Below are 20,684 nucleotides of genomic sequence, written 5' to 3'. Positions count from 1 at the left end.
CAGAGGCACCAGCTTTAGGAGGGGAGGGGCTGATGTTGCAAGGAGAAAACAGGGGAACAATGATGATCATTAATTCCGGATAAAGACCTTTGGGAGTGAGAAACATTTTTTTTTTAATGATTAAAGTCAAAAAGCAAATGTCAACGCTTATTTTTTCTTAACACTTATGGCAAATATATAAGCCCCAGGACATCGCTGCAGGAGTTCCTCAGGGCAGTGTCCTAGGCCCAACCATCTTCAGCTGCTTCAACAATGACCTTCCCGCCATCATAAGGTCAGAAGTGGGGATGTTCGCTGATTGTTCAGTGCCATTCGCAACTCCCCAGATAATGGAGCAGTTCGTGCCCGCATGCAGCAAGACCTGGATGACATTCAGGCTTGGGCTGATAAGTGGCAAGTAACATTTGTGCCACACAAGTGCCAGGCAATAACTATCTCCAACAAGTGAGAGTCTAACCACTGCCCCTTGACATTCAACGGCATTACCATTGCTGAATCTCCTACCATCAACATCCTGAGGGTCAACATTGACGAGAAACTTAACTGGACCAGCACATATATACTGTGACAACAAGAGTGGGTCAGAGGCTGGGTATTCTGCGACGAGTGTCTCATCTCCTGACTTCCCAAAGCCTTTCCACTATCTACAAGGCACAAGTCAGGAGTGTGATGGAATACTCTCCACTTGCCTGGATGAGTGCAGCTCCAACAACACTCAAGAAACTCGGCACCATCCAGGACAAAGCAGTCCGCTTGATTGGCATCCCATCCACCACCTTCAACATTCACTTCCTCCACCACTGGCGCACTGTGGCTGCAGTGTGTACCATCTACAAGATGCACTGCAGCAACTCGCCAAAGCTTCTTCGGCAGCACCTCCTAAACACGCGATCTCTACGACCTGGAAGGACAAGGGCAGCAGGCACATGGAAACACCATTACCTCCAAGTTCCCCTCCAAGTCACACACCATCCTGACTTGGAAATGTATCGCCATTCCTTCACCGTCGCTGGATCAAAAATCCTGGAACTCCCTCCGTAACAACACTGTGGGAACACCGTCACCACTCGGACTGCAGCGGTTCAAGAAGGCGGCTCACCACCACCTTCTCGAGGGCAATTAGGGATGGCCAATAAATACTGGCCTTGCCAGCGACGCCCACATCCCATGAACGAATGAAAAAAAATAAGTGGCTCAAGAAGAGGGGCATGTTGGTACAGACAGGGCTAATACAGTATAATAGTATGGTGTGGATCTATACCTATCTTTCCTCCTGCAGTGAGTTCTTGATCTCAGCTGTAGATTGTGAAGAGTGGCAGGGCTAAGAGTTTCCACATAGAGATCAAGGGGAAATTGAGCCAACATCTCCTGGGTCTCTCTTGCACACTTGGTGGGAAGGCTTTGGCATTACCTGCCTGCCCTCTTGGGATGATATGTGATACAGAGACCCAAGAACAAAGGCTCTCCCATGCTTATATGTAGAGTATACTGGAGTGATTGTATTGATTCATTCACTAATTCCCATTTTACAGAAACTTGCATCTTTACAACGCACTCCGTAGAAGAGCAATGTGGAGTGCTTTTACAAGAGGGCGAGGAGGAAAGAAATACTTGCATTTATATAGCGCCTCTCATGGCCACCACATGTGTCTCAAAGCGCTTTACAGCCAATGAAATACTTTTTGAAGTGCAGTCACTGTTGTAATGCAGACTGCCAATTTGCGCACAGCAAGCTCCCACAAACAGAAATGTGATAACGACTAGATAATCACAAGAACATAAGAAATAGGAGCAAGAGTAGGCCATATGGTCCCTCGAGCCTGCTCCGCCATTTAATACGATCATGGCCGATCTGATCATGGACTCAGGTCCACTTCCCTTCCCGCTCCCCATAACCCCTTACTCCCTTGTTGGTTAAAATCGGTTATAATCTGTTGATTGAAGGAGGTATACCGGGGATAATTCTTCTTTTAAAGAGTGCCGAGGGATCTTTTACATTCTCCTGAGAGAGCAGGCTGGGCCTCGGTTTAACGTCTCATCCGAAAGACAGTGCAGCACTCCCTCAGCACTGCACTGGAGTGTCAGCCTAGATTTATGTGATCAAGTCCCTGGAGTGGGACTTGAACCCACAACCTGTTGACTCAGAGGCAGAGCCACAGCTGGCAGCAGAGGAGAAGGGTTAAAGAGAAGGGTTAAGGTTGTGATGGACCAAAATCACAGTTCAAGAGGTAAGTTTTTGAAAGATTATTCAGAACAGCCATATCATACCTTGAAGGACCTTTGTCGATAAGATATAAGGACCATGTTATTATTCTCAAAAAAAAGATTTGGGACCTTTGGGGATCACAGCTTACTCTTGGTATTTGAAGAGCTGCAGAATCGCTGCATCTTACAGGAAAAATAATGTATGCAAACACAGAAAAGAAAATGAAGAAAGCTGGTAACACACAAGGAAACAGGAGAGAGTAAAATAGAGGATGGGAAACGATTTAGATTCGACGAAGAGACATTCATAATATTCGGGTAAAATCTGATCTTGGTCCGCAATAATTGAAGTTATTAATGATCCTTGGATCAGTGTTGGCACACCAGCCAAGAAGGAAACCGGAAAAAAGAGGGATGAAGTATTTTATTTAGCAATTGATGCTGACACTTCTCTGCAGAACCGGGGGGAATGCTGCATTGTTGGAGATACTACCCTTCAGATGAGGAATTATTAAGTTGATGCTTTGCCTGCCTGTGTTGGTGAATGTTAAAGATCTCAGGAACTATAACTGCTACTTTTGTGTGACGGGTTAAGCTTATAATGGGATGTGTAGTTTGGCTCTCCATTCGATGGGCCCCTGAGATGCTGAGTGAGGACATGAGGTGCCTCCTGCGCAGTGGGCAGGTTGATTCATGTGTTCCACGGTCTGAGACTCATGGCCACAGTCACACTTACGGTCATCCCTCAACTTCCACTTGCGGAGCAGGTGGCCGTATCAACCGTGCCCTGTGCGGATTGGGTGGAGCGCTGCCCACTGTCTCCGAGGGAGCTCGAAGCCAGAGACCTCTGTTGTTGGGTCAGTGATGAGGTGGCGGTTCTTTATGTCGCGTCCGTCCACTTGTATAATGGGTTGATACCAACTGCGTAAGTATGCAGGGCACTAACTGAAGAAGAGAACATAAGAACATAAGAAATAGGAGCAGGAGTAGGCCATATGGCCCCTTGAGCCTGTTCCGCCATTTAATACGATCATGGCTGATCCGATCATAGACTTGAGTCCACTTCCCTGCCCGCTCCCCATAACCCGTTAATCCCTTATTGGTTAAGAAACTGTTTATCTCGGTCTTAAATTTATTTAATGTCCCTGCTTCCACTGGGCAGTTATCCCAGTGTCCTGGCCAACACTCCTCCCTGAAACAGCACCACCAAAAAACACATCAGTGGGTCATGCTCGTGGGAGCTTGCTGTGTGCAAACAACAGTGAGGACACTTTAAAGCAATTGGTTGCGTATGTGAAGTACTTTGACATGTTTCTGAGATAGCTGGCAGAAGGTGCTATATTCATTTAGAATTTCTATGTTCTTGTGTGTCTGTGTGTGTGTGGGAGGGGGAAGGATTCCAGTAAAACTTTGCTCAGTTCTTCACTTGGCTGAAACTGAAAAAAATAACAAAGTCTGGGGGAAATAAAATAAGTCAATCGATAACATAGCGAGAGGCGGTTGCACGAATCGACCATAGTGTTTAAAACCCAGCGCTAACTATGAGCTGATTTATAAAATATATTTTTGCACCTTTGCTTAGAAGATCTCGGTTGAGTCCGAGGAAGAACTGCCCACTTAAAAATGCATTTCAGCGTTTGAGGGAACAATGAAAAACTGTCTGCTGGATCGAAATAGGGGAATGAAAATAACACATCTTGAAGCATCTGTCGATTGCCAACCCTTAAAAAATTATGTATTTTATTTTGCCCTTTGGATTAATATTTAGCAAATAAGTGGTCGCCCTCGCAATCAGGGGGATAGATAGTCAGCTCTCCATTCCCAGCACCCAGACTGAAGGACAGCATTGATTCAGCGGAGCAAATGCGTTGCTAACCTGTGCACCGAGACATCCCAGCCCATAGGCTGGGACAGTGCAGAAGCATTTCTTAATGTTGGGTTAATACACAATGGTTTTTTTTTTGCGCGTGTTGTGAGAGTGAAGCAAACGAGATTAAAACGAAACGGATTAAAAGGAAAGACAGTAGGGGGAAAGAGAAGCTGCAAAATAGTGCAATTGGAAGTCTAAAAAAGGCGGCTGGATGGGAAGGTTAATTGCATTTATCACCCACATGCAACAATTCATTTGTCCTCAGCACGGGGGCTGCAAATCCAGATGTTATTTAATGTGCAACGGATCATTTACGGTGGATTTTACTTTGCAATAAGTTTATTTTGAAAAAGCCCTGAAATCACTTGTTTCTACAAAAAAATATGCATTGCATTCGGTGACCTGTCAATCAGAGTTTTACCCCTGCGGGCTGCATAAGCATTCGATTCCGTATTTGCACCGAAAATGGAAACTACAAAATTAAGCGCAAACTTCTTTATTTTTTTTAAACTATTATTATCCCTGTGCAAAAGCTTTCTCTCGCTCTCTTTTCGGAGTGTGTTGTGCAATGACGTCACTCGCATTGATGCCGCTTTCCATGACAACGGGGGAGCCGCGGCGGCGGGCCAATGGCGTGGCGCGCCGGGCTTGCCGCGCGAGCTGTCAATCAAGCGGGGTCCCCGGGGACCAGCGAGCGCGAGCGCGAGGGGGAAGGGGGCGGAGCTGGCGTGCTCGGCGGTGGGGAGCTGATTGGCAGCGCGCGGCGGCCAATGGCGGGCGGGCGGCGCGCGGGACGCAGCCAATGGGAGAGGGGAGCGAGAGAGAGCGAGGCCTGGATTTGGATACACTGGGCAGAGGGATACAGTGGAGGAAGGGGGCGTGGCTCCCGAGGCTCAGAGCCCGCCCACGTGGGGGGGCTCAGGCAAGCAAGCGGCCAGGCTCTCGGACCGAGCTGATCCCACGTGTGACGAGCTGCGGGTCCATTCTCTGAGCTTGGGGGCTCTCTGTATCTGGGGGGTGGGGGGGGCTTGTGTGTGTGTTTTTTTATTTTTTTGTACATTTTTTTTGTAAAGTTTGGGGTAGATTATGGAGGCAGACGGCAGCCAAGCCACCTCTGGCAGTCCCAACGACTCGCAACATGACCCAGGGTATGTTTCTGACCTGACTTTTTTCCTCTCTTGCCTGAGGTAGCTGTGTCTCCCTGTCTTTTCGCTTTCTTTTTAACATCTCTCTCCTCATCCCGTCCTCTTTTTGCTTTGCACCTTTTCGAGTTTTGTTTTAACTGCATGGCCGGGCCTCTTCTTTCTCTCACACACTCACTCTCTCTCTCTCTCTCTTCCCCCCCCCCCCCCCTTCCTTGCTCTCTCTCTCTCTCTCTCTCTCGCTCTCTTCCTTTTTTAAAGCTGTAAGTTAGACGTCAAAATGGCCGATCTGACATCTGTGCTGACTTCTGTTGTGTTCTCTCCCAGCAAAATGTTCATAGGCGGCCTCAGCTGGCAGACCTCACCAGGTAAGCGAGCCCGAGCGTTTCCCCCCTCACAAAGTCGCTCCCGAGCCGGTGGCAGCGCTTTTTTTCCTTTTATAAACCTTGCAAAGGGAGAGGGGGCTGGGTTGGTGGTGTGGGTGCTGAAGGAATGGAAGGAGGTGCTGTGGGATTCTCAGCGATCGCTCTTTTAGTTCCAGTTTTCCACCAAGGTTGTTTGTGATTGCGGCCGGGTTATTGTAATGGGAACATCATGGAGTTGCCTTGGTCCTCTAGCCGACCCCTACGTTCAATGATTATCTTTTTTGTTTTTTAAGTGCAGATGAAAGCTCCCAGTGACAACACAGTAACCGGCTTTTTTCTCTCTCTTTTTTTTGTGTCTTTCCCCCCCCCCCCCCTTTCTTCAAATTTTATTTTTTTACAGATAGCCTTAGGGACTATTTTAGCAAATTTGGCGAAATCAGAGAATGTATGGTAATGCGAGATCCCACCACGAAACGATCCAGGTAAGATCGCTGAATTTTTGTTTTACTTTTTATTTTACATTTTTTTTTTGGGGTGGGGGGTGGGGGAAAGAATTCACGATTTGAATAAGTTTAATATTGATCGCATCTCGAAGGCAACGTGCGTTTGCTTCTAATTGTGGCACTGTCTCTAGCACAGAGTCTTGGAGCTTATTTTTTGACATTGTCCCGATGTTTTTGGAGGTGATACTTTGTGTATATCTGCGTTGCATTTTTCTCGCTACATTCATTTGTAGCCCGTCTCTCTCTCTCTCTCTCTCTTCCACGCTCTTGAGTCTTTGTACGATCGAAGCGATATTTTGACACTTGTATTTTTTTTCCTCTCCCTGTTGCACGTTATTTACACATCGTCCTTTTGTCTCTTTGTGTCATTCCAGAGGCTTCGGTTTCGTTACGTTTGCCGATCCTGCAAGTGTAGATAAAGTATTAGCTCAGCCCCATCACGAATTAGATTCCAAGACGGTATGTTTGTGTGTTTCTGTGTCAATTTCCTTCAGTGTAAAAACTGTAACGAACTGATTTTTTTCCCTCTCTCTCTTAAGGTCATTTATGCCTGATGTGTGTCATGTTATTTAGAAGCAAAAAATGATCTTGGGACTATTAGGACCAAGTGTTAGAAATCTATTTTAGTCCTTTTTTAAAGAAAGAAAATTTATTATATCCGATTCCTACCCCACCGGAACATCTTAACTGTCAATTTCATGTCAGCCACATAAATTGACAATCAAAGCACCTAGTGGCCGATTAAATTGCTAGTTAAATGAAAGTCTTGCAATTAAATTCTAATCGCTTTTCAAAGCGGTAAGATCAGGATGAAAGGCAAATGGGAGACGGTAAGGTTTTGACTTTGCACTCAAAAAAATAAATAAACCCCCCACCCCGCCCCCCCACCCCACTTTTTAAAGAAAAGCAATACTGCAACTTCAAGCAGAAAGTTTACTAAACACAAGAGAGCGGACACACAAGCTGAGTTTGACTGTAAATCGCATGAATCAGTTTCTTGTTGATCATTCTTTGTTCTTGTGTCTGAGCATCTGTTTGTAGTAGTGTTCTATACCCTTTCGACTTTGTTTTAAGGTTCAGGGCAGGAAACCGAACTGTTGGGTACTCATCTCGAAAGAAGCTGTTGTTTACAGTTGCATTAAAGCATTATTTTAGGTAATGACATCCTCCATCAGAAATAGTTTGTTTTCTGTCTAGTGACTTCTAGAAGACTGTAGTTAGAGTTTATTTTAAAAATATCCTCTTTACCTAGCTAGAGCTAACTAACTCATTTATCTCGTAGTTTAAAAAATATCTAGTTTATAAATTTGCACCGTAATGTTTTTAGTCAGCGCTAATTTTTTTTGTAGTTAGCTTTTACAAAAAAAATTGAATGACACGGGAGCCTAGTCATGGATAGATAATCCAGTTCTTGTTGAGAATTTCTCATTTTTTCCCTCTTCTTTTTTTTCTAAATCCGACCAAATGAAAATTCTTTTGGGTGCGAAATTGGTTTCTCAGGCAACCTCTCACGACACTGGGTGAGATAATTAAAATTCCCACTCTTTTTAATTCCGTCTGACAGGCCGGATTAGGCGTCCTTGAACCACACGAGGTATCAGACTGTGCAAAGGAGGTTATTAATGCTGTAATGTTGAAAACATTACATGGGAAAGAATAAGGCCAAGTCCAGAGTGAGGAGAGAGTTTGAGCTCGGTACTTTTGTTGGGAGCGATGCTTCATTGAAAAGTATCTCAAAGCAGCTCTGGCATTGACCTGTTTTAAACACTAGAAGGTGCACAGTATATATCTTATCTGCTAAAGTCCTGAAAAGTAAATGAAATGTCAGTTTGTATCCCTTTTTGTTCTTCTTGGCCTCTCTGTAGGTTAGACTGTCCCAGACATGAAGCTGCATATTCTCCGCTACTGGGGGTCTTTATCGTGATTGTGCAGGAGCCAGTTATTTTAGTGTTTAAAGTGCGACTTTTATTGTGCCAATATATTGGAATTGGTGTCCTATCAAGGAAGTAATATCATGACCTAGAGCCTATCTGGTTTTAAAGTCGTGCTTTAAGTAAATTTGAACAAAAGATAATGAATTAAAGAGGGTTCCATGATGGTGGTCCTGTATTATGTGTTTGGGTGGGTGATCGGCGTTGATTGTGAGGGAGACAGGTTGTGGGAATTGTACTGGATTTTGGGTATTACACTGGTATTGCAGAGGATAAGGTGCTGACACCTGCAGCTGTTGGTTAATGCTGTCCAAAGAAACGTAAGATGTGAGCGTTGCAGGGGTTTAGTACAGATTGGGCTGGGGGTGGGTGGTGAAGGGAGTGATGCAACTGTTGCTGCTGAGGGCACCTGTTTATTCTGTGTCGATCCATAGACTTGCACTGGGATATTCGAGTCATCTGCCATGTACGGGGTTACACTTGTATTGGAGGAAGTTCACACCAGGAGCCTGATCGCGTCTCTGGTTGTGCGCTTTCTTCCTGCGATGCTGTATGCCGTCTGGGCGATGGGTGGCAGTTTAGAATCATAGAAATTTACAGCACAGATGGCGGCCATTTGACCCATCGCGTCTGTTTTGGCCGAAAAAGAGCTAACCAGCCTAATCCCACTTTCCAGCCCCATAGGTGATGGCACTTCCAAGTGCACATCCAAGTACTTTTTAAATGTGGTGAGGGGTTTCTGCCTCTACCACCCTTTCAGGCAGTGAGTTCCAGACCCCCACCACCCTCTGGGTGAAAAGAATCTCCAATTCCCCTCTAATCCTTCTACCAATTACTTTAAATCTACTCCTCATCCAGTTTGCCACTTCACCAGGGGGTTGAAACTAAAGCGAATGAATGAAGCCGAATCATCTGTGGACAAAGAGAACCTTTGGTGGGTTTATATGATCATTTTTGAAGAGCTGTTTAAGATTCCCACTAGATCTGAATGCAGCCTGCGGAGCACACATTAGCAGGTGGATAGCTCCAAACGTGCGCTCCTTACCCCGCTCTCCCGCACATCCCCATGCTTTACTTCAAAACCGACAGTCACATGTACTGGGGTATGGTCCCTTGGGCACCTATAGGTTTTCATACTTCACCTGTGACCTTTCCCCATGCGTGAGCCAGTCTCAAGACTGTTGACAATCTCTTTGGCGTTGAGGTCTTCCCACACATGTAACCTTTCAAGGGAAAGGACTACTGGATTGTGATCAGGAGCGGGGCACCATGCTTGATTTCTCCACCTCCCCCTCTTGTCAATCTCAGGTCGATGCCCACTGCCCAGGGGACTTTCTGCACTGTCTGAACTCGCGAGCAAGGTTATAGTTCTCAGGGTGGTGAAGGGACCTTGTAGCTCCCTCTCTGTCCTGCCTCCAGCGTTCTCACCCCCCTCCCTGCTCCCTCAGTCGCATCTGTTTCAGTAACTAACTGCGCGTCGTCACTGCGACCTTGGCGGGTGCCTGTGACCTATTCTTGTAAGCGATGTACCACTTGGACCCCCAGCATCTGCACTTAGTCCCTGACACTTGTGACAGCTTGGCTGAGCTGGTGGCCTCATCAGTGTTGCAGTCTTGTTGCACCGAGTGCAGTGGGCATCGGAGCGATGTGAGATGGAGTTCCCCTGCTGCTGTCTGGGTTTATCTCCCCTCCTGAAGTGGGGAGGGCGTAAACACGGTGCCAAGATTTCAACTCGATTCTTCTAGTTACAAGCCCCACAAGGTAGCTCAAGATTCTGATTCGAACTCCACCAGGTTTCAGTCCCTGCATGCAGAATAGGTACCCAAGTAGGTGTTGATGGTGGTTGAAGGGAGGGGGGAAGGTAGGGTGGATTTCTTGTGTGGCTCTCTTGGTGGCAGCCCTGGAGTTGAGGAAAGTTGGTTCCTGCTCTGTGTGTTGCATTGGCTGTGCTCGGTCAAGGTGGTGTTAATGGGTACATTGGCTGTGCTCAGTCAGAGTGGTGGTCACGGATGCTTCAATGGGCCAGGGTGAATAGCCTGAGTTCCCACTTGTGATTACTGCTCAGTGGCTCTGGCTGGAAGTTCGTGTGTATTGTTTGTGAGGTGGGGACCGGCTTGAGCATGGCTGTAATGCTCTCCCCACGACCGAATAGCCTCCCTGTATTTGCGCATGAGTAATGGGCGGTTGCGGTAGACGTGATTGAGGTGTATAAAATGATGAGGGGCCTGGATAGAAATGACCCATTTCCCTTAGCAGAGGGGTCACCAACCAGGGGGCATAGATTTAAAGTGATTGGTAGAAGGATTAGAGGGGAGTTGAGGAGAAACTTTTTCACCCAGAGGGTGGTGGGGGTCTGGAACTCTCTGCCTGAAAGGGTGGTCGAGGCAGAAACCCTCACCACATTTTACAAAGTACTTGGATGTGTATCTGAAGTGCCGTAACCTACAGGGCTACGCACCAAGAGCTAGAAAGTGGGATTAGGCTGGGTAGCTCTTTGTCGGCTGGCGTGGACACGATGGGCCGAACTGGCCTCCTCCTGTGCTGTAAATTTTTATTTCTATGATTCTATTGAAGGACCTGTGGAACTGGATCCCAACTGGGAGTTGGCACATTTGTTTGGAATTGAACATTTGCAAGGAAAGTTTTTCCACTAAAACTCATCTGGGTGTGTATGGGGAGAGAGGAAGTTTGGAATTTGAGATTTGGTTTGGAAAGTTCACCTTGCAAAGTGGTGCTAGAACAGATTTTATGTGGAATAGGCGATAGGTGTGTTGACTGCTCAGTTTACTTGATCCCGGCTCTGTTTTGTTCTCAGTCTGAACCACATCAGGGCACCAATTCTGCGGCATCTTCCTTCGGGGGTGGGGGAAGGTCCAGTCCTGGCAGTATGTGGCAGCAATGGGGGTTGGCAGGGTAGATGCTGAGAGGTTGTTTCCCCTGGCTGGAGAGTCTAGGTCTAGGGGGCAGACTCATGATAAGGGGTCGGCCATTTTGGACTGAGACGAGGAACTTCTTCACTCGGAGAGGGTTGCGAATCTTTGGAATTCTCTGGCCCAAAGGGTTGTGGGTGCTGAATCGTATCGTATATTCAAGGCTGAGAGAGAGAATTTTGGACTCTTGGGGAATATGGGGATCGGGCGGGAAAGTGGAGTTGAGGTCGAAGATCAGCCATGATCTTATTGAATGGCGGAGCAGGCTCGAGGGGCCGTATGGCCTACTCCTGCTCCTATTTCTCATGTTCTTGTGTGTCCAGCTATGTGGTTGGACGGGGTAATTGAGAGCCTGGGGGAAGGTCACAGACCTGTCCGTCCAGGAACAGAGAGGTACAAAGCATTCTGCAGCCATGAGATCATTTAAATGGGAGCGGAATGTGTAGGCCAAGAAGGAAAAAAAGAGATTTAATTCTGTAGCTTTGATCAGCAATTATTGTTGAATTGCATGGGAAGAGCAGCTTCTAAATAGCACCAAGTCGTAAATCATCCTTTAAAACTGTGGCCGACATCTTTAAAACAGGTTCAAAGAAAAAGCAGTACAGGATGCAAACGGTGACTGGCCCTCTGTAAAATGTTGGACCTGGCCTTAGAAGGTCTGTGCTGCGATTACTGCCTGAGAAACACCATGCTAGTTTGAAATGGCCTGAGGCGTGGATACACCGAGTGATTTCCTGACCATTCTCTGATTTGCCTCAACAGATTGACCCTAAGGTTGCATTTCCCCGAAGAGCACAGCCCAAGGTAAGTGGGAGGATCATTGTTGTGATTTATATATGTTTCTTTTCATTCTCCCAAGGCACAGGGAGACGTTGGTGGAGGGTAGGGCAGTGCTTTGTTGTTTGGGGGGTGGGCGGGGGTGGGGGGATAGCGAGAAGCATTGCTTGCTTTTGAGTTGGTCATGAAATCTTTAACGGTCATGTCGAAGGTTTGTTTGAGGTTCTGAGATTCTGCAGCGGGAGCATTCGTTGGTGTTTAATTTTACACTTCTGACTTGCAATTTAATCTTAATCCTGTGGCTTCTCGGCCATTTACAAGCTGAATGAGGTGCTTTTATTTATCATTGTGGTTTATTATATAACTTTTTTTTTGTTGAGAAGCAGAAGGCCGCGTACCTTCTGATCTTGCCGAAATACGATTACCACAGATGGATTAATGCGAGGTATTTAGGTTCAATTAGCAGAGAGGGTCGGGGTGGGGTGGGCTGGGGGGGAAGGATGCTGCTGAGGCCTTGGTAACAAGAAGTGTGTTGTGTACTGAACCGCGGTCATCCTGTGAAAATGGAGATGGCGATACAGGGCCTGAACCTTCCAGTGCCCTTTGACCTTTGGATTGAGAAGGTCACCATGTGGAGTTGCTTAATGTTGCTTTGGTTCTCGGCTGACAGGATGTGAATAGGTCAAAGACGGCGAATTATGCAAATTTTCTTGGAGCCTGCTTGCATTCAGTCTCGAACGACTCTGGTAGCCTGGAATTAGTTGGTGTGCTCATGCAAGGAAGCCTGTGCTAGCTATGTGTGCTTTTATTGTACATGTTTTCAAAAGGCGGACCTCCTCCTGGTTACTGAAAAGGAGACGAAGAATCTGCCTGACTTGTAGTTCACTGGGCTGAATACCTGGTGGCCATAGCGGTACAACAACAACTTATATTTATGTAGCGTCTTTAATGTAGTCAAATGTTCCCGAGGCATTTCACAGCAGCGATTATCAAACCGAATTTGACACCGAGCCACGTAAGGAGATATTCGGGTAGATGATCAAAAGCTTGGTCAAAGAGAGAGGTTTTTAGGAGCGTAAGGGAGGAAAGAGAAGCGGTGAGAATTCCAGGGCTTGGGGCCTCGGCAGCTGAAGGCGTGACCGCCAATGGTGGAGCGATTATAATCAGGGATGCTCAAGAGGCCAGAATATTGGAGGAGCGCAGACATCTCTGAGGCTTGTAGGGCTGGAGGGATTACAGAGATAGGGATGGGGTGAGGCCATTGGGGGCGGGGAGGGGGGGGGGGGAAACGACTTGAAAACGAGGAGGACTTTAAAAAAAAAAAAAAATTGAGACGTGGCTTAACTGGGAGCCGGTGTAGATCAGTGAGCACGGTGCGGGGGGGTGGGTGATGGGTGAACGAGATTTGGTGCCAGTTAGGACACAGGCAGTAGAGATTTGGATGACCTCGGGTTTGCGGAGATGCTTTCAAAACTTCTCAGCAATGCGGCATGATGGTTTTGGGCTGTGCGCTGCTAGTCCGGCCACTTTGGTTGGTGCCGGCGCGTACAGGTGAATGGCAACACCTGTCTGGTCTGTGCCACCTTGGGGAGGCAGGAAGCGGGGTGTGTCCTCTTGGCGCACCTGTTTTATAAATGGCCGCTCTCGACACGAACAGCAGCCTCGCTCTAACTCAAACAAGGAAAGCACTGGTGGCTCCTCTTCTGAAACGCAAGAATAAAATACGCACTTTTCTGAGACCATGCAATTCGATCGGGAAGCGGCCTTTTCCGAGGGGCTGCCCCACCCCTTCAACTGGATTCCGGGAAATCACTTTTGGATCAAAAAAAATTTAATGGAACATTTTTATACCAGTAACCTACCATTGAACATAATGGGATGGTAATGAAAAGAAAAAATCTCACTCAATAGCCCTTGTGTGAATAGCACTAAAATTATATTAATGCAGGAACTGTTTGATCTGTGACAGCGCGTTATGCGCACCAAGCTTAACACAACGTGTAATGCAATCTGGTGTGCGGAATGAACTGTATATAAACCTGTACTTGGCTTTGTGTTGATGAATGGTGAGAGTCTGGGTGGTTGCAGGAAGAATTAAAAGTGCTCGAGAAAGGGTGTTGGAATCAAGGGAGGCACATTGGTTGTGGCTTTTGCAGACCACTGAGGGATGTTTTTTTTCAGCCGCCCAATTTAATTTGCCATTTCAAGCAGTTTTTAGTATTTTTATAACTGGCTTTGTGCTTGACTCTTGGGATGTGCCACGGAGAGCATACAAAATGAGAAGCTGGGCTATGAAAGGCCAATCCAAATGAGTAGTCACAGATAGAAGGTGCTGTCACATGGTGTAACTATGTTTATGGAGGTTTTCTCTGGTGAGGACTTGCATTGAAATCGTTTTTTGTGATTTTTTTTTACCTTTTGAGGTAAACTGCTATTTTGTATCCCCTGGCTGGGCTACAACTCTTGCAAACTGCTGCTCTGCCCTATTGCCAGTGGCGACCTGTAGCCAGCTGTAGGAGTGCAGCCCTAGGGACAACAGGTTCTCTCCTGTCCGATCAGTGCCCCCTCGTTACACTGCTGCGGGTGAGGTCAGGATTGCGGTACGCGCGGAGGTCGAGCCAGTGTCCCGCCGCTCAGCGGTACCCCCCTCCCCCGCCCCCAAACTACCCGTGAATTTGAGAACGTCAAGAAAAGACGTCATGCTTTGATACTGCCTTGCCGTATCTCTGGGGTGGCGGGAAAATCCATCCTAAAACACTTCCCGCACAATTAACTACTTCTGACGGGCGGTGACTGTTGTGTAGGCAAGTGCGGCAAGCCGGTTTGTGCACCGCAAGATCCCACGACCATACTGCCACGGGATACTGAACCTCTGCCTGGACCACCTTAGGCGGGCAGTCGGGATCTCTGTTCAGTGTCGCCCGCCGAAGCACGCCACCCTTCCGCTGGCGCTGCCCCCCCCACCCCCCCCCCCATGCCGAGCCGGACCGTCTGTCTCGATTGCGCAAGGCAGTCGTAAACCACTCTCGGTTTGCATTCGGTTTGACTTGTGTTGCAAAGTGGAGGCCAACAGTTGAGAGCTTTGCTGTCAAATCAGACTTTTTTTTTGACTCAAAGACGAGTGGGAACTGTTGCTTCCAAGAATAGACTTTCCTATTCTCCCTCGAGTCCGAGGCCGGGACTGTTCTGTGCATATGTAGCCAGTCTCTGACTGTGGTCCTTGCTATTCAGTGTTGTATGCACCTCTCTTGCAGAGCAGTCGTTCAGGAAGCAGCCCTCAGTGGGGTTAATGCTTAGGGCTCCTTGTTGGCAACTGTTGAAACGAGTAGTGTCAAATTTTTATGGAGGAGAAAAGCAATTGGCATTTGGAAAATTGCTGCTTGCACACCTAATAGCTGGGTTTAAATAAAAAATTCTCCGGTTGTGTGTATATATATATATGACTTTTTGGCATTTTTTCTGGGAGGGGCGGGAGGAGGAGAGGAGAGTGGATTCAATTAAAAGTCAAACCAGCTCTGGCTATGTGTGACTTGCTGGTACAGGGTGATTTTTGAGGTGTTTATTGAGAGTACACACATAGCTGTGACCATTTTCACTCCTGCCTAAATCGGGCCCTGCTCCCTCGGAGGTACGTTTTATATGTGACTTGCAAGCTGAAAATTCCTTGACAAACGCAGTCCCTTTTAAGTTCCACTCACACACCAGGAATGAAACGCAGCTTCTCAATACCTTCAGAGACCCCTCCGCCTCCTGCAACTGCATCCAATTTAGATTTGCCTTGAAGTCTCTTTTTTTTTTTCTTTTTTTTTTATATGTGCGTGTATATGTATTTTAAAAGGTTGTCGAGAAAGCTTTTACAATAAGCAGGGGTGACCGAAACGCATAAATCAGCTCCGCGCAATAAAAAGCAATGGATAGAGTAAGGAGGCACTGGAGACTGCTTTGTGGTGAGTGTAGGGAGGTGGGGAGTAAAAGGACACCGGGGAAGGGGGTTAGGTGAGGTTGTAAAGCTCTTTGTTTAGCACAGAATCCTGCTTAATTTCCCACAGCTATTTTGTGCAGGACTCACAATGAAACTATCTGGCTCGGAGAGAACCAGGGCCACAGGATGAGTGCTGGAAAGCAGCCTAATGTTGGATGACAGTAATGAGGTTACCAGGGTGGTTTTGTAAACATGCTCTTAGGCTTTCTATTATTTAAAAAAAAACCCTAACCTTTTTTGCTTTATCATTCTATCTTGCATTTTCTGTTACATTTGTCCTGCTCTGTTTTCAAAGATTCCAATCGGAATGGCTCTGCTCCTGACCCACTTTGCTGGTCGAGAGCGAGCTGATTAGTGTGATTTAGGAGCTTGTAGTGTACCCAGTCTGTTTACCTGCACACAAGGCTAGGGAACGGTAGCATAGTGGTAATGTTACCGGACGAGTAATTCAGAGGCCGGGACAAATGATCCAGAGACACGAGTTCAAATCACGCCACGGCAGCTGGGGAATTTAAATTCAGTTCATTAAATAAATCTGGAATTAAAAATAGAAAGCTAGTATCAGTGATGGTGACCATGAAACTACCAGATTGTTGTAAAAACCTATCTGCTTCACACTAATTTTCTTTAGGGAAGGAAATCTGCCGTCCTCACCCGGTCTGGCCTATATGTGACTCCAGACCCACAGCAGTGTGGTTGACTCTTAACGGCCCCTCTGAAATGGTAGCTCACCACCACCAATTCGAGGGCAGTTAGGGATGGAAAATAATTGCTGGCTGTTGCCCTCATCGCCTGAACGAATAAATAAAAACCATCTCCCCTCCCCTTGATGGATAACCCCTGCGCAGCCCTTGTTGAATGCCCGGCTTCCCTTTTTGAAATCTTGCTTGTGTTTTTTATATAAGGCAGCCCGGCAAAGGGTTAATGAATGCAGACCTTTCAGCGCACGGAGACCTTGCTGTGTAGGGAGCGGGCGCTGCCCAAAGTGTGCTCTCCCGCGGGGAGGTGAAACAGCAAGGGGTTTCAGTTCTTTCACGCACTGTCTCCGGTGTGCTGACTAATGGCCTTAACTTGCTGTTTGTGCTAATGCGCTGTATTTGTTAGCCGCTTCAAAAAAAAAAATAATGTAACGGGTGAAAATAGCGGCAGCGCAAAAACATTAATCATTGTATTAAAATGATGCCACTGTGGGGGAAAAGTGAAACTCCCCAGGTAGGTTCGCTGATAGCAGAGCTGTTCAAAGCCAGAGGTTCAACACTGGTATGGCTGACCTCCATAGAAGAACGGCCTTAGTGTTGTCGGGAGTATTTCAGTAAGGCATCATGTCGACTCGAGATGTTCTTTTGAGGGACAAAAAGAAGAAAATCGACCAATGGTACGATTATAGACCCTGTCCTTTCAAACGTGGGTTGTGCCTGTGGATGTCACGTTGGGTTGTATAACACTAGCACAAGTCTGTCGTTGGCGATGCCATTGTGGAAGCAATTTGAAGTATGTAAATAAAACACGAGAGAAGTATTGGCACTGCGTTAAAGTTATTGGCTTAAGCGTGATTTCTTTTACCCATTGGGCACTGGTGTTGATATGCCGAGTGGGACTGAGTGACTTGGTTGTATTGTGTAGCAGGCTGAAGATGGACCGGCCATTCCCCGCCCCCCCCCCCCACCTCTCTCTTCCCTGCACCGATTCTAATGTCCGTTGACATTTTATGTATGCACAATTAGCTTTTTAAAAATTAATTACGTTTGCTCTGTCGCTTGACTTTGTTGCTGATGTGGGATCTTGTTCTGTCAGCCAGGTGTGCGCCTCCCACCTTTTGGGCTCAAGCAATGAGTCACTGCTTTTTGTAACCGCCTCCTGGGACTGTCCTACTGCTTCTGTCAACCCTCGTCTGATCACAGCCTGTGACGGGGCAACGTTGTCCACAAGGAGATCTGCGACTCTGTGTTATTAAAAATAACTTGATGATCCCACACTCTCGCACCCTCCCCGGGGGCAAGACCTAACAATGCGGGGATGTTTTTATTTTGGGGCAAAAAATAGGCCTTTTGCAACACTTTCCCCCCCCCCCAGGTTTTAACATGCTCAATTCAAAATGGCAGCTGCTTGCAGTTTTTCTGCCGCTGTTGTATCGTGGAGCACGAGTCCATGGCAGGAGGGCCGGAGAATCGGTCAATTGCCATGCACCCTTTAAAGGTGCTGCTCTCGCATTTCTTGAAACCCCCCCCCCGCCCCCCCCGGATCATTCATCCAGCTGGGTGGAGAGCGCAGGACCTGGCTGAATCGTGGCTTATCATCCAGTTCGCCAAGCCAGGTTTAATAAGCAGAACATGGCGATGCTGGGCGATGGCGAACAGAACATGGCGATGCTGGGCGATGGCGAACAGAACATGGTGATGCTGATTGATAAGGAGCCGGAGAATGAAAATGATCTGACTTGGCGTCACCAAAGTGCTGATGCAGATGGAAGAATGTGGCACTGCTCGCCACTAGACCAGCAGAACCTTTGGAGCCCAACCGGTGAAGATCTGGAGATTCGGTAGAAGCTTTTAAGAAGAGAAAAGACCACCCAAGGTAAGGCTGCATTGCTGCTGTGAAATACCAACAGGGGGCAGAGATGGGCTTAACGTGTTTTTTTTTATATATATAAAAGTTGGAATGGTTCATTCTTACTGACAAATGAGTTTACTTCATTGGGCCAATATGGGCAAGGTGGACTTTAAAGCCCAAATTTTCTGATTGGAAATTACTCCGGATCTCTTCCCGTTTTGGTTGTGCGAAGTTTACAGTGTCCACTGAATAACTGCAGTAGGAGAACTCGCCTCAAACCGATGGAGGTTGCTTTTTACATTAATTCTGCCCATTTCCCAGGGTTGCTCAGAAATCCGCTTCCAACAAAGTACCTCATTGGCTGCAAAGCACTTTGGGACATCCTGAGGTCGTGCAAAGCGCTATATAAATGCAAGTCTTTCTTTGTTTCCACTGGTCCACATCTGTGCCTAAAACTATAATTCAGATAATGAGCAAACTTTGGGCACAATGGCACACTTCCATTTGGATCTGCGCGATGCCCATTTCAAACCGTTTGGATGCAGACGGCATCTGTATTGGAAAATCTTTGCTACACTATAAATTTGAACATAAGAAGATAAGAAATAGGAGCAGGAGTCGGCCGTTTGGCCCCTCGAGCCTGCTCCGCCATTCAATAAGATAATGAGAAAGGAGGCTTTCAAAGACATTGAGCCTGAGCAACTTGGAGAGGCAAGTAGAACGATGACCAGGCCTGTTGGTATGTCCCATATTCATCATGCATTCAGTGCTTTGCTGCACATGTTGCGTCAACATGCCTGCACGCACTGCACCAGTGCGAATAGCTCACATAATGACGATGTGATACACATCTGGTCGAGTGTGCTTGTACAAATGCGTTCTCTGCTCGCTTCACCCAGCAAAGAAGATCACGTGATCAGCAGAGTTGAACTGCACAGTCTCGAACAACCATCTCTCGCATTAATTACCATGCGTAGATGCACCACGTGACCTTTACATAGTGACACGGTGGAGGAAGTAGCAGGTGAAGGGCAGGGCACTGGGGAACTGAAGGCACAGAGGAGTCCCATTCCATCACGATGCTGCAAGACAGTGGGACGTTGTCAAGCAGTCGCTTGGCTTTCTGTGCGATCGGTATATCCCACTGTACCAAGTGCTGTGGATTGTGTGTGACCTGAACGCAGTTGGAGAATGTCTTCAGGACGACCACGCGGGAACTCGCTGCTGCGCACTGGCCTATACTTGGAGAGATCGTGGCCCCTGGCGAGCATACGTCCTCCAGCAATGACATGTGTGCAGAGTCCCCCCACAACAAGTTTTATTTATATAGCACCTGTAACGTGGCAAAACGTCCCAAGGTGCTTAACAGCAGTGTTATAAGACAAAACAAATATATTTGACCCCAAACCACATAAGAAGAAATTACGGCAGATTGGTGAAAGAGGTAGGTTTTAAGGAGAAAAGAGAGGTGGCGAGGTTTAGGCAGGGAGTTCCAGAGCTTGGGGCCCAGGCAGCTAAATACACGGCCACCTTTGGTTGAGCAGTTATAATGAGGGATGCTCAAGAGGGCAGAATTTGAGGAGCGCAGACGTCTCGGGTGGGGGTGGGGGGGGGATTGTGGGGCTGAAAGAGATGGGGAGGGGCGAGGCCATGGAAGGATTTGTAAACAAGGATGAGAATTTTGAAATCTAGGCATTGCTTAACCGGGAGCCAATGTGAATGTCACTGTCGGCTGGAAGGGCACGCCAATCCAGCCACTGATGCCGGTACATCATAGACACTGGTAGAGTGCCTCGTGAATCCCATTCTGGTGGTTGAGTGACCACCTGCTACTTCTGCTCCCTCAGGAGATGCAAAAAAGAGGCCACCCAGGCAAGGTAGAGGTTCCTAGTCCAGGTAATCCACCAGGGATAAGCATCACAGACCTTGTAAAGTTTTAGAAAATTTCATTCTCTGGAGCGGTGAATTTTGTTCCGGTTTTCAGGGTTTTAACGTGAGGAGGGATTGGGGAAGGTGGTTTTTGTTTGGAAATGGGGCGATGTCAGGGGCAACTCTGTATACCAGAAATTTGCCCCTTTTTGAGGTGACCTAGCTGTAGGTTTCCACGATCATGGAGGGAGTTGACAGAATTGATGTCGGCAAATTGTTCACTGTGTGGTGCGAAGGGTTCGAATATTAGGGAGCGTAGGTGAAGAGTTGGAAAATCGGGAGCATGAAGAGAGTTTGGGTACATCAGTGGTAGTCATAGATACTGGTGGAGTGCCTTGTGAATCCCATTCTGGTGGCTGAGTGACCAGCTACTGTATCCAAGGGGTAACCGAACTTTGCAATAAGTTAGCAGGGAAGGATATTGAAATGGACATTGCATATGGGTTCAAGAGACCATGAGATTTCATAGAATCGCAGAAATGTCCACGCTGGCTGACAAA

At 47.2% G+C, this 20,684-nt stretch overlaps 1 protein-coding gene across 1 annotated transcript in view; it reads left to right on the top strand.

Moving 5' to 3' along the window:
• The first annotated feature begins 5,080 nt into the window (after nt 1–5,080).
• The window catches only part of msi2b (musashi RNA-binding protein 2b), a 621,264-nt gene continuing 605,660 nt past the window's right edge, over nt 5,081–20,684 (top strand). Inside the window, exons 1-5 of the mRNA XM_070856987.1 lie at nt 5,081–5,223; nt 5,545–5,585; nt 5,983–6,064; nt 6,460–6,544; nt 11,709–11,750. Coding sequence (XP_070713088.1) covers nt 5,162–5,223; nt 5,545–5,585; nt 5,983–6,064; nt 6,460–6,544; nt 11,709–11,750 — 312 coding nt within the window. The 5' untranslated portion in view covers nt 5,081–5,161. The remainder of the gene's footprint in view (nt 5,224–5,544; nt 5,586–5,982; nt 6,065–6,459; nt 6,545–11,708; nt 11,751–20,684) is intronic.

Source organism: Pristiophorus japonicus, chromosome 16 (genome assembly GCF_044704955.1).
Source record: "Pristiophorus japonicus isolate sPriJap1 chromosome 16, sPriJap1.hap1, whole genome shotgun sequence".
Lineage (NCBI taxonomy): Eukaryota > Metazoa > Chordata > Chondrichthyes > Pristiophoridae > Pristiophorus > Pristiophorus japonicus.
The sequence above is the reverse complement of the archived record's forward strand: the minus strand, read 5'-3'. Positions and strand labels throughout refer to the sequence as shown.